Source organism: Colius striatus, unplaced genomic scaffold, assembly GCF_028858725.1.
Source record: "Colius striatus isolate bColStr4 unplaced genomic scaffold, bColStr4.1.hap1 scaffold_48, whole genome shotgun sequence".
Taxonomy (NCBI): Eukaryota; Metazoa; Chordata; class Aves; order Coliiformes; family Coliidae; genus Colius; species Colius striatus.
Window position 1 is genome coordinate 597808 of NW_026908529.1, and position 14325 is coordinate 612132.

General features: G+C 50.3%; 1 protein-coding gene across 1 annotated transcript; it reads right to left on the reverse strand.

The window, feature by feature from the left end:
- Positions 1–521: 521 nt before the first annotated feature.
- Positions 522–2273, reverse strand: LOC133629501 (basic proline-rich protein-like). Its single transcript, XM_062020158.1, has one exon. The coding sequence runs from the start codon at positions 2271–2273 to the stop codon at positions 522–524; it is 1752 nt and encodes a 583-aa protein (XP_061876142.1).
- Between the last annotated feature and the right edge of the window lie 12052 nt (positions 2274–14325).

Consider the following 14325-nt stretch of genomic DNA (forward strand, 5'->3'; position numbering starts at 1 on the left):
TGAGCTACCGCTGGGTGACTCTGTGGGTTAAGTCACAGAATTATCTAGAAAGGTGAAGCCTTGGGATTAATAAAGTCTCACATGCTGGGAAAGGAACAGGATCGTGGTGCAAGATGGAATGAGCAAGCTCTGGACAAGCTGTCTGTACAACTATAAGCCTGCCTGGTTTGGGGATGTGGCCAGCACATCGTGAGACCCACCACCAGCAGGTCACAGCCACAGCAGGTTAAGCTGGTGTTAAACAGTGTGAGATCCTCCACATGAGAGTGAAAGCTCACCTGCCAGCACCAGATCTGGACTGGACATGCTACACAGGATGAGGCTGGTCCTCGGGGCGCTGGAGCCAAGTGCAACCACCACCATACACAGTACGAGACCAACAGGCTCCTTCGAACACCAGGGATGGGGCCCGGTGGCTGGATGAAGTGAGCGGGGCCCTCCAGGCTGGCACCCAAAGGAAGCGGCCTTCGTACCCTTGCGCACCGGGGTCCACGGGCTGCTGCGCGGCCCGGGCCCGCGCTCTACCGGCACGGCAGGAGGGGCGTCGGCGAAAGACAAAGCCCAGACGGGTGAAGGCGGCGCCGGGAGGGTGGGCGGCGCTGAGGGGGCTGCCCTGAGGGGGTTGCCGGCGGGCGGGCGGCGCTGAGGGGGCTAAGCGTGGGCAGGAGGCTCCCGGGGATCGTGCGGGCGGCTCTGAGGGGGCTAAGCGTGGGCAGGCGGCTCCCGGGGGTCGGGCGGCGCTGAGGGGGCTGCGCTGAGGGGGCTGAGCGCGCGAAGGCGGCTCCCGGGGGTCGGGCTGAGCGCGGGAAGGCGGCTCCCGGGGGTCGGGCGGACGGTGCTGAGGGGACTGAGCGCGGGAAGGCGGCTCCCGGGGGTCGGGCGGGCGGCGGCCCCGCCCCTCCCCGCCCGCTGGGTCGCGCTGCCTTCGAGCGTTCCTCGGCGTGAGCGACCGCCCGAGCCCTCCTGCCGCTGCGGCTCGCCTCTCTCCACCTCCTCCGTTCCATCCTCCCGGCGGGCTCAGGAAGGCAGCCGCCGGCGCAGCCCCGCTTAGCCCGGCCACCATAGCGCGCGGGAGGTAAGCGAGCTCCCTTCACCTCTCCTCCGCCGCGGGTCTCGCCTCGCCGCCGGCGCCGCACCTGCCGGGGCGTGCGCGGGCCCGTGTCCCGCCGCGGCTGTGGGGAGGGAGCGGGCGGGCGGGTTTCTTTCCGAGGCCGGAGCGAAAAGTTGCGCTGGGGCGGAGCGGAGGCGAAGCGGCCCCGCATTGTTGTGCTCGGGCGCGGGTGTTTCCCTGCGCTGCGGGCGGCGGCGTGGCGGGTGTACTTCCGGGTTCGCACCTTTTTTTCCCTCGGCCGCCGCTCCGCGCCCCCTCCTCCGCCGCTGCCTTCGAGGGGAGCCGCTGTCAGCACCTGAGCCGCGGCTCCCCCTCGAGGGCGGGGGGCGGGGAAGGGTGCGGCGGGCAGCGGCCGCACGTCAAACACGGACGACGACGGCAGCCGTAGCGGAGGGACGGGCGAAGGGACGGAGCCTGTCCCCGGCGCCGAGCGGGGTGCGGGGCCGGGAGCCGCCGGCACCGCCGCCCGGGGGCGAGGTAACGGGCGGGCGGCGGCCGCGGGGCCGCTGCGGCAGCCCGACGCCAGGGGGCGGCCCGCGCCCTGCCGCCGCCGGATTGGCGGGGAGCGCCCGGCCGGGCGCCGCGGGCCGGGACCGACCGGCGCGGCGGAAGGCAAGGCCGGCAGCAAAGTGCGCGGACGGCGGCGCCGGGACCCGGCCTGAGGGCGGCCGAGGAGCGGGGAGGATGCGGCGGCGGTGCGCCCCGCAGGGCGCGGGGTCCGACCGCTCGGTGGGAGGGGGCGCGGGGCGTCGCGCGCGGCGGCGTGTGCGCGGTGCGGGGGGCTGAAACGCTGCGCCGTGGCGGGGCCGCCATTTCGAATGTCTCCCTGCCGCGCCGCGGGGAGCGCGGGGTCGCGCCCGGCCGCTGCCCGGCCCCGCCGGCGGCCGCCCCGCGGGGCTGCGCGGAGACGGCCCGTGCGGGGGGAGGGGGCTCGCCGGGTAACGCTCGCGGCCGGCTCTGACGCGGAGTTACCGCTGCCGGCGGGACGCGGGGCGAGGAAGAACAAATAAAAGTGCAGAAGTGCCTCCGAAACGCCTGGTCTGGTCTCACGCCCGCGGGGGAGAGGCGGCGGAGTCGGTTCGGGCGCTTCTTCGCGCCCGCCGGCTGGATACCGGGTGGTGGCTGCATGCCGGAGTGTTGGGCTGAGGCTGCAGCGAAGCATGCAGCGGGTCAGATCAACAGCGACTAAATTAACCTAGCAATAAGCAAACAGCAGAAATGCACGTAAATATCTCGCTCGAGCCGTGACTAAATACGACATCGGCGTAGCTAAATAAATCTAAAACCTCGAGGTTCATTTCAGTGTTTTGTAACGTGGGGGTTTTTGCTTTATCACGAGGGAATTGCCCGTTTTAATCTGATACACGTAGTAAGGTATTTGATTCATTTACTTGTTTCTCTCTCACCGGTTTTTAGCAGTTGAGTTGATTACGTGTTATATTCTTACAGCGATGGGACACAATAGCCGTGCACTCGTCCATTGTGTTTGCAGACTTGGTGCTCCTTCCTTACATAACTGAACTTGCTGTGGTTTGTAAACAGGCCATGTACGGGGCTGGGGAGTTTCTCCCCATCTAGTAGCCTGGTTTGCAATATCACATCTTGAGTAGAAACAATATGAGTAATTGCAGGTGCTGAAAAACGTCCTGTCGCGAGCAAGTCGCCAGATGCTGAAGCAATAATTACAGTTAAATTTGGTTGTCATTCATTTAAATGCAGCTGTGTGTAGTTTCCTTGGTAGCTAGGTATATCCTATTGTACTGAAATGCAGTAGTGCATGTTTACTCTTGCATCGATACCCGTGTGCTGTGCTCTACAAAACTGCAAGTCATTTGTGGTTTTTTTAAAACACACTGAAAACAACCTTAAAGCTTAAGAGGAGACAACCCTGATGAGCTCGTTCAGGAAACTATTTGTAAGATATGCATCCCAGGCATCATCCTATGAACAGTGATGGGTTTTCCCCTTGGTATAGAGTAGTAAGAATTAATATTGAATTAAATTATGACCTTAATTATTAATACAGCAGGAAGCCAAGTTTCCTCTGCTGTACTGAAACAAATCGTGCATGTAATGGCACAAGTAGTGATTAGGGCTGATGTTTGCTCCATATAAGTAGTTGCAAAAAATGCAGCTGTAGTAGAAAATCTGCCTGAGTGTGTATGACAAAAATAGCTGTCTCCCACTGTGCTCTGAAATACATCCTGTGACAGGCGGGTGCTGGTGTCTCAGTTCTATCCAGCCTTCTTTTAATCTGAAAATGTGTTAGCTGGCACGTATTTAAAACTTGAGAAGAGGAAAAATAGTGATAAGTAAATGAAGGAGGATGCACCAAACCCTCTCCCTCCTAGGCCTGCAGGGCTGCAGCCTCAGCTATTGCCAGCTGTTTCCAATCGCATCCTCAGGCGCAGAAATGAGTTTTTAAACCCCAAGCGGGTGTCTTCTCCTTTTGCTCCAGTTCCCAGTAAGCCTTCTATTCCAATCGCAACTTACAGCCCGCGGCAGGCGTTGCCATCGCGGAGCGCTGTGGGTGGGGGATAGCTTCCCAAGGAGACATCTTTCCCTGGGCAGGGAGGGCGGCGGGGTCGGCGTGTGTTGGGCCGGAGCTGCGCGGCGGCGGCCGGAGCTGCGGGGTCGGTGCGGGGCCGGGGCTGCGGCCCCTCCTGCGGCCGGCGTGGCGAGGCGCGGCGCGGCGCTGTCCGTGGTGCTGAAGGCCGCCAGCCATGTTTTCCGCGGCCGGGGGGCGAGGGGCGGCCGCCCCTTGCCCGTCCTGTCGTCGCCGCGGAGTCGTCGCCTGTATTTTTGCGTCGTTCACAAGGAGGGGGGGGGGTCACAGTAGGGAAATGCTTTCACCTAAAGCTTTTGTGTCATGCACTTGTAATCGCTCCGGTACTGCATGCTGGCAGTGATATCCATGGGAGACTTTCCCCCATGGAAAAAGGGCCCTTCCACCAGAGAAAACAATATATCCAAAAACTGAAAGCAAATTGCAAAGCATAGTGTTACATGTATAAAATGGATGCCCAGATGAAAGCAAGAAACTAGGGAGGAACTTGCTGTTTGCTATTTTTAACCACAGGCTCAGTTTATGAAAGGACACTCTGAAAGGTAATATCCAAACAGCACGTCATCCATGCGAACACAGTCACCAGTGGTAGGTGGTACGGGGATGCTTCAGGAGAAAAACAAGTATCCATTATCAGCAGTATGCACACAGGCACAAGACATTTTTTTTCCTTTCTTTCTCTCTGTAGGAAAAGACAGATACATTTTAAAGTGCATGCAATGTAGATGACTCTTTTATTTCTTTCCTAAGTTCACTTTAATGTCCTTCAGCATACCCAGTACATTAAAAGGAAAAAAAAGCTGTTTTTTTCACCCCAGAGACAAGTGTTCATGTTCTGTAATTGCACAGTGGGTGTTTCCAATAAAAAAAAAAAAGCAAACATGCTACTCTGGTTTGATGTGGAGAGGCTGAAAAAAAAGACAGAAAAACACAACCCTGATGTGTTTCACATGGGAGAATAATAATGTTTAAAATGTATGGACTTTTTAGCATTCTGTTTCTAAAAATAGAATAAATTGTTATGCAGGGGCTTCAAATCAAAGGTCAGGGGTGAGAAACGGGGACAAAGGTCATGCAGCTCATTTTCAAGCAATCAGTTTCTAGTGTTTTCACCGTTGAACAAAAGCTTAATTATACAGAAAAATGAGGACTCTAATATTGAACTAGTCGGTTTCAACAGAGAAATGGAGGTACAATTCCCTCTTTTCTTGAATGTGGCTGTAATAGGGAACTATCTGTGCTACTGCTACTGACACAAAAATCAATCTGTCTAGTTTTAAACGTTTAAAACCGTTCCTTAGTTTAGCATTTGATAACCTGAAATTGTATTTAGAATTTGTGCTCGGCAGGGAAGGGAAGAGTGTGGAGCCATTTTCTGCTTTCTCAGTGAGCAAAGAATGAGGTCATTCCCAATGATGCACGGTGTGATTTCAGTAAAGTTAAACTGCAGGTCCGTGCACTTTGGAACTCATGCACATACTTCTTATTTCTAGCAAAGAACTTCCCTTCCTAAAAATCCTGCTTCCAGTCTGCAGCATTCTCCCTGTCATTGTACAGTAAATATACAGCCCAAAACCCCAACTGTTTTAACCAGTATGTGTGTGTGGTTATCATTTTGTAACATGCAGTGTAATATTCCTCCCCTCAGATTCAGGATCTTTAACAGTGTTTATATTTATAGGATCATACTCACACTAAACTATGTTTTGGTAATATTCTAAAGGTCTTTAATAAATATTCTATGGGTAGCATTTTATATTTCCTACAGCACGTTCAGTATTGCAACATCAAAGGATAAGACCCACAAATTACACTGCTGAAATTTGCACACTCACTGCTGGTTTTGAATCACACCCCAGGGTTTTGATTTTCTTTCAAGCACTGTGTCTCCTGTACCTGCTTCAAATAGTGATGTGTGCACCACAGTTAAAGATTTGCATCTTTGGTTTTAGAGACTGAGAACTGTTAGATCTTCCTGTGTTTTGGGTGGTTTTTGTCTGGTTTGAATGAAGGACCTGTCTGCACTAAAGTCTCTTAGAAATGGCCATTGTATGACTTTATTTGTTCAGTGGTTTGAAACAGTGACTCAGTCAGAAGGTATGATGTGCAGGACTGCTGTCCACTCTGGTTAGAATAAGAGAAATGCCATACACCCTGAACCATTCATCATTGTAGGAAAGTGAATATTGGTGTTCAAAATACACTCACTCATCTATTATTTTACTTTTATAAGCTTTGCTTTGGTTGCTTTAATACACAATATCCATAGCAGTATTTGATCATGTCACAAAAGATAAATGACTGTAAAATGCTCTCAAGTAATAATTCAGTGATTAAAAAAAAAAAAAACAACAAATCTTACAAACCAAAAACAAGAAAGAAGATTCTGTATTTTGTAGGTAAAAGGCTTATTTGTTCGTAAAGCAAAAATCCCATGCTGTGTAAGCTCTGTGAAAATAAGTGCGAGGTTAATGTTAAAAAACCTTCAGAAAGGAGGTCTGAACAAACTGTACTAAAGAAGTTGTTACAGGAACAAGTGAAAACCCACAGAATGTATTTTTAAAAATAAAACTTGTTGCAGTGCCATCACTTCTGAGAGGGTGATGTTAAAGTCTTAATTGCTTAGAGTACTTTTGCAGCCTAAACAAAAGAGGTAAGCTGTACCATTTGTTTACAGTACAGATGGTTATGTATTGAGGGAAAAAAATGTACAATTCTGGATTAAAAATGTACCATGTCTACATTGAACATGAGCAATAAACACTCAGCTTAGTGTAATCAGGGGAATGGAAGAAACAGCATTTATTTTTAAACTAAAAAGTGAAATATTGAATTCACCTCATTGCCATAACGGCTCTTTCTTAATTTGGCCTTTAATGTGTATCTTTTTCAGGGCTTTATTTGGCATTGTTTTGTTTGCAAATAGTTTTCCAGTGAGGAAATAAAACCTAACTGTATGTGTATATCTATTTAGATATAGTTTCTCATAGAATTAACTACAAAATAAATCCATAATAGAGCTCTGAAAAATATCTGTGACTTCAGAATTGTAGCTTTTAGAGTTTTTCCTTAAGTAAGTACTGATACTCTTTAATTTTAAAAACACAAAGAAAATTCCATCTGAAAACAAATAATAAGGTCACAAGGTGGTTTTCTCACAGTTTCATTTGCTGTGTAGCAAATCAGTCTGTGGCAAGGTTGATATGCCCATGCTGACAGTAAACTGGGAGCCAAATACTTCAAATGTGAAGCAGAAAGAAAAACAGAACTAGCACGGCGGCGCGTGTCCACACACACACTCACACACACACACATGTCGGTCCGTCCCTCGTCAGCATCCCGCGTGTGCGCGGACTCGCACACACACACACACACACACACACACACACACACACACACACACACACACACACACACACATACATCTTTTTTCTATCATAAAACCGCCCTGGTTCTCCTTCCTGTCAGTGCTCTACTGAAGAAAGGATTCCCCATTAGGATAATTGCCATCTCTGTGTTTGTGGCATTGTTTTGTGGGCCTGAAGCAACCTTGTAAACTGTGGGAGCCTACTGTGAGAAAGACAGTCCTGTGTTAACAAATCTTTCTTGCTTTTCGTTGCTGTGGTTGTTGTTAGGGCTGCTTCTACTGTAACTTCACTTTTAAGGGCTTTTTGTGGTTTCATCATCTCACCAGGTGATTAACATCTGGACTCTTCTGTCGTGTTTAAGTGAATTTCCACCATGCTTCTGAGGTGAAGAAATACTTGTTATGGTTGCACTAATTTAGGCATTCGAAGAACATGCCAAAATGAGAGTGTTGTTAGCAAGAGCCAGCTCATACATTGTGTATATTTTATGTGCCTGGAGATATGGATGTGTGAGCTTGTGTACACATATCAGGTGCTGTCGGGTTTTGTGGCTGTTGTAACAGGAGCACGTGTAGCAGGGGGGACCCAAGAGCTGCAGCACTGTGGATCAAAGGGCTAATAGCATCCCTGAAGGAGAGTGGGGTGAGGAGTATGCCATATGGTATGGTTCCTTGGGAAAGAATGCATTTAAGATCCAGGGGTGTGCCTGTTTTCTTGGTAGGAGTCATTGATGAGTAATGAATATAGAGATGGTAAACAACACTGGCTCTAGGCACACCCTTGACTGGCATGTGGACCTGCCAGGAAACACTTCAGACACACCCTGGATTTGGTTGGTAACAAATAAACATCCACAGAATCAGAATCTCAAGGGCTGGAAGGGACCTGGAGAACTAATCCATTGCAACCCCCCTGCCAGAGCAGCACCACCTAGAGCAGGGCACAATGGAACCTAGACTATAATAAATACCACATTTGGGATTTCTCAGACATGGGTGTTGGAGGGGGAGAAAGTAAATCACATAAGGGCTTTTGCTGTTGTTGTGTATCTGACTGCAAGCTTTACTTTCTTACTGTTTTATCCAGAAGGTGGATGGGGAAGCTGAAGGGTAGTTGAGAGGACTGAATGCCACTGGGAGGCGGGGGATCGCTGCTCTGAAAATATCAGAAAGAACTCAGACACTGTTCAATAACTTCCCACTTTTGGGTTCTGTTATAGGGGAAAGAGCTTGATGTTTTGGTCTTAGATCAGGCCGACTGCAGTTTACAACCGATTTAGTATGTCCTTTTACTTCCCATGCTAGGGAAATCAATACTAAAGGACAATGGGGCTTGTACATGTTGTTTTCTTCTTGATTCAAGGGAAGCTTTATGTTCTGTGTCTCGTCGTGGGTTATTCTGTAGTATATGGAGACAGACTAAGGGAAGCAGAGTCCTCAGATTCCACTGGAAAAACCACACAAAGCTCCAAAGTGCAACGTGACATAGAAATGGAAGCAGGTCACTTGAAGTACATTATCACAGTTATCAGGGAATGGCAAGGTTTGTTTTTCTGCTGCTTACTAATTTATGGGGAATGTGTGCTACATTTAATTAATGCTTTCCATAAGGATTATAAAGGTCTGACAGGAAATGACTGTGTGCAAGTTTTGCAATACTGGCAGATGCCATTGGGCTATTGTTATTCGTCGTTGGCCTACTTAAAGTCAAGATGACTAGTGTCTTGCTAATATTGAAGATGCTGATGGTTAGATTTGAAGAGGGAGATGCTGAAGCATCATTTGCTATAGTGGATTTGCAAATGTCAATGTCCATTTTGCAGTCTGTTTGAGAACAATGCATGTTTTATCAATAGCATCGCTTTGGAAGGTAGATTCTGTGGGTAGATTCTGGACTAGACATCTTGATTTTCTACAGACTGGCAGCAACCACTGAACAATGGGTGAAACAGTGCCCTGTTCCTTTCCAGGAATCTTGAGCATTTGAAGTGTTTTGCCATTGGGCTTGAGACAGAAGATGGTGCACTGTTTTGTACATGCAGTTAGTTACAGCTACGGTCTGTTTTAATCCTTAGTTGATTCCACCGGGGCTAAATATTTGTGCAACCACTTTTAAGTGCATTGATGGTGAAGAGAAAGCTAGAAAAGAGAAATCATTGTTTCAGTTCTCTCCAGTACCATGTCTATGCTTTCAGTGTGACTTTAATAAAACAAAGAAACAGAAGCCATAGAGAGCTTAGTGCTGAACATCACTGGCATAGAATCACCATGCCAAAGGCATGTAGTTAGTTGTTGGTATCATGGGTTAGAACTAATGTAATCCAAGGACTGGCATTCCTGGTGCGTGTTACATAGCAAGAGGGTTCAATAAGGGATTGCTGGAGGTTTCTTCCAGACTCTAACTGGAAGACTGTTAGACTGGCTAACAAGGCTAAGAGAAGAGTGTTTGTGGACTTCAGCCATGTCTGAGCGCTAGGGAGGAGGCCTGCCTTGCCCGTGTGGGCTGGAGTGGCTCCTGGGCAGCTGTGTCCCATTGAAGACAGCACCCCGAGTAACCACCACTTGCACATTTTCAAGAGAAAACCAACCAACCCTGTGTTATGACTCTTTGCCAGCTCTTGATGTATTTTCTTCTGAATTGAAACCTAAGTGCCGTTAGGAACCGTCTGCAGCACAAGCACTGCAAAAGCTTGTGTCAGACCCTTGCCTTGGCTGAGGCAGAGGCCGGGGCAGGGGACCTGGCCCTGGGTGAGAGCCTGGCTCGTGACAGGGCACTGCATCCCTCCACCACCATGCTCGGGTTTCCCTGGCTGAAAGCAGCACGTCCATTAGAACACGGTTATATCTGGGGCCAGTATCTCCACTCTGCATGTCTCTTCTTTATGGCCTCGATACAGGTGAAGCCATCCAAGGGTGAATTGAAGCTGCCACAGGGTGAGGAGCAAGGCTGGCGCTGGCGATCGCCTCAGTGTGAGGAGGCTGGTGCTGGTGATTGCCTCAGGATGAGGAGGCTGGTGCTGGTGATCGCCTCAGGATGAGGAGGCTGGTACTGGGATCGCCTCAGGATGAGGAGGCTGGTACTGGAATTGCCTCAGGATGAGGAGGCTGGCGCTGGTGATCGCCTCAGGATGAGGAGGCTGGCGCTGGGATCGCCTCAGGATGAGGAGGCTGGTACTGGGATCGCCTCAGGATGAGGAGTCTGGCGCTGGAATTGCCTCAGGATGAGGAGGCTGGCGCTGGGATCGCCTCAGTGTGAGGAGGCTGCTGATCACCTCAGTGTGAGGAGAGGCCGGCGCTGGCGATCGCCTCAGTGTGAGGAGAGGCCGGCGCTGGGAACCGCCTCAGTGTGAGGAGGCTGGCGCTGGCGATCGCCTCAGTGTGAGGAGAGGCCGGCGCTGGGATCGCCTCGCCTGCTGCCGTGGCCCCGCGACTGTGCGGCGCTGGGTGCCTCGCTGCAGCGGGATGGATGCCTGGCTGGCTGTCGCCCTCTGCCGGGGCGGCCCGTGCGGCTGTGAGGGGAGCTGGGATGGCGGCCCCGGGTACGGGCTCCCGGCCGCACGCACCGGGTGGGCTTTTGGCGCCGGGGCGGCAAGGGAGCACCTGCCGAGGGACTGGGAAAGAGATTCTCAAATGTAGCTCGGCCTTCATCAAGAAGGACGCAGGAGCCGCTGCTGTTTCACCAGCAGACACCGTGCCTGCTGGTTCTGAGCCTTCCTGACACAGAAAACCTGAGCTGTCAGCTCCCAGCTCCAGAGGGACAGGGAAGTGCTGGAGAGAGGCCGGCACAGGGCCACCAAGATGATCAGGGGACTGGAGCATCTTTCACACGAGGAAAGGCTGCGGGACCTGGGGCTGTTTAGTCTGGAGAAGAGGAGACTGAGGGGAGATCTCATTAATATTGACAAATATCTCAATGTCAGGAGGTTGGGGCAGCACTTTTTTCTGTTGTATCCACTGACAGGACAAGGGATGATGGGATGAAGCTGGAACACAAACAGTTCCATTGAAACATAAGCAAAAACTGTGTCAGTGCTGAGGTGAGGGAGCCCTGGCCCAGGCTGCCCAGGGAGGGTGTGGAGGCTCCTTCTCTGGAGGTTCCCAAACCCACCTGGACACATTCCTGTGTGACCTGATCTAGGTGGGACCTGCTTTGTCAGGGGGTTGGACTGGATGGTCTCTAAAGGTCCCTTCCAGCACCTACCATGCTGTGATTCTGTGGTGCTGTATTTTATAACCAGTTGCCTGTCTGTCTTTGTTTTCAGTGAGATCCATGCAGAAGAGCACTTCGATCCGCAGGGAAAGTTTTCATCTCACGAGTTTGGAGCAGGGGGCCCGTGGGGCAACATGGCCGAAGGTTAATTTTCTTTTTTTCTATTGTTTTACTATGATTTTCACTCGCTCGTTCGTTCTCTCTAACCCCCCCCCCTTTCCCCCCCTCCCCCTTTAACCCAACTATGCATTACCCTTTTTTAGCAGCTCGCGCAAGGGGGCTTTCTCCTAACTCATTGTTACCCAGCTAAGAAACTGTTCCGTACCACCCACACCGATTCACAACTTGAAAAGCTTTCAGGGGGCTATTGTTTGAATTGTTCCTGTTTGATTAAGCACAGTTGCCGTGGTGGGATGAGAGAAAACGGCCGTACACCTGTCCCAACTTTAATCGAAAGTTTATTCCAAGGAGAGATGGAGACACGGTGCAAAATAGTGGTTTCGGCGCCGCATGTGCAGTAACTAGTTGTGCAATCTACCCAATTTGGCTTATTCTCTCTCCTGCACCCCTTCCCCGACCGGCCTCTCCCCCCTCCCTCGGGTCCTGCGCCTTGCGAGGAGAGACTAATTGGGCTGAGAGTTTTCTGTTGAGAAATGGGATCGGTCTTAAACCAGCAATATTCAAGTAAAGTATCGCGTTCCGGGCTGTAATGTGGCTGAAAGATGGAGTTAAATGGAAAAATGCACGTATGTACAGCAACGTGGGCTGCCCAGGCACAGAGGGCGGGGGAGAGGCTCCGTGCCGCGGTGCTTCCTCCCTCTAACCTCCGGGCATTTTCATTGCCCTTTTTTATTCACGCATTTTGGGGAGAAGTTGCTTGTTTTAGGGCTTAACAAAAAAAAAAATATCTTTCGTCCGTTTGCGTTTGCATTCTTGTTCTGTTCGATTTTTTTTGTTGTCGTTTCCCCCTCGTTCCTTCTGTAGTGACCCCTTCATACAGCGCCAATTCTGTTACCAGAACTTAACTCTATCCTTTGCATCTTGTCCCCCACCTTCCTTCTTTTTCCACCCCCCCTCTCCCCGCACCACTCCCAACCCCCCATCCCTCCCCCCCACGCCTTTCCCTCTTCCTCAGCAGGGGCGAGTAAAGGTGGAGACGAGCCCGGGAAGTTGCCGGAGCAGGAGGAAGAGGAGGAATCCCAGGTTTTGCACGGAACCGGCCATTGCAAATGGTTTAATGAGAGAAAGGGATTTGGGTATATCTCCATGAGCAACCAAGAGGGAAGCCCCTTGGAGTCTCCAGTTTATGTCTTTGTACACCATGTAAGACTCAATTTTTTTCCCCTGCCTTCCATCTCAGGCAGCCACATTTGGCTGAGCTCAGTGGGGCTCCGGTTTCACGCGAAGAGAAGTAAGCTTGGGTTTTTTTTTCCTAGGTCTTTAGGTACATCTGTAATTAAAAGCGTTGCCTCGGATAGTGGTTTTGTTGGCGGTGTACGATTGGAGTAAATAAGGTCTTTAGATTGCGCTTAGTCTCTGTGGCTGGAGGTTTGAGCGAAGGACTGGTGGTGTTTCTTCACACGGTCCTGCTTGGTTAGGAATTGCTCCCGTGCTTTTTGTTTGTTTTCAAATGCCACGCTTTTGTTTTTAACAAGGTTTATCTTTTGTCACCAGACTGATTGTGAGCTGATGTGCCTTTCTTTTGGAAAAGGGGAGGGGAAAAAAAAGGTTTTCAATTAAACTGGATTAAGCTTGGAAAAGGATAAATAAATGTCGGGTTTCATCCAGATAACGTTTGAATACGACTCCAAACGTTTTTCTTGCTTTTTAAAAGCTCATCTGAGATTAGTTAGTGAAATGAAGACATAATTACAGAGTTATTCTGCAGTAATTGGGACCTGGGAGCATCCCTGTGGTGATACTCTGAAGCGTGTGTGTGGTTTGCTTGGTTGGTTTTAAAATACTCCTTCCTAGACAAAAAAAACAAACCCCAAACCTGGTAAAGGTGAAGGAACTGGGACCAATTCTGTTGTGCTGCTGGGGAGAGGAGGGCCGTGTGGCCCTCGGGTTTAGCTTTAAGCAGAGCAGCCTGGACGTGGGAGCTGGCATGAACGCCTTCACGCACGGGAGCCCCAGATGCCAGACACGGACAAAATGACAAAGCTGAGGGAGCTATTCCCAAGCTCTGTGGTGTGGTTTGTGAAGCAGGAGCCCTTCTGTTAGTCTGCAGTTGCAACGACGTCTTCTCTGGGATCAGAAGAGCGCTATCAGCTAGAGAGACCATTTTGGGTCTGGCTAGGGCCATGTTAGGAAGGCAGAAAGGCATCTTAACTTTTTACGTGGTTGGCCATTTTCTGTGACGTTGGCAGTGACGGGGCAGGGGGGTGTTCCACGATTATGCAGTGATTCCCTTTCACTGTTCCCTGTGATGGCTTGGCCATATCTGTGGTAATTCTCATCAGGCTTCTTTAAACAATACACCTTTCATTAGGTTAATTAGAAGGTGACCGAAACATGGGAGGAATGCTGCTGCTGTTGCCGTTGCTCCTTGCTGGGGTGCATTTCTGATCCTACTGTCTTACCCTGGCCCTCAGGGCCTGAATATCAGTCTTACCTGCTTGCATTTGGAATTATCCACAAAGCCTAGAATCCGACAGAGAATGTACCAAATTCTTACACTCACTGCTTTGTACTGGCACGGGAGGTGCTCTCTCCCCCTCCCCCATGCCCCTTGCTGCTGAATGAATGCAGTGCTTATCAAAGGAGGAGCACCCTTCCTCCTGGTTTCCCCTCTTTTCTTCCCTCCTTTCTACCTTTTCAGTTGGTGAAACTGCTCTTTACAGCTCTGTGAATTTACTTCAAGGATAAAATGCCTTTTTTTCCATCCGATTTTCTGTCATTCTGTGTCATTCTTTTTGCTTCCCAAATAATAGAAACTTATGAAGAATGGCAGCGTTGTTAATTAAAAAAACAAATGCATTTAGGAACAAAGATATCCTTAGAGCTGTGGAAATAAAATCCAAGTGCATCCAACTGCACAACAGTGCAATGCATTTAAATGTGAATAAGGT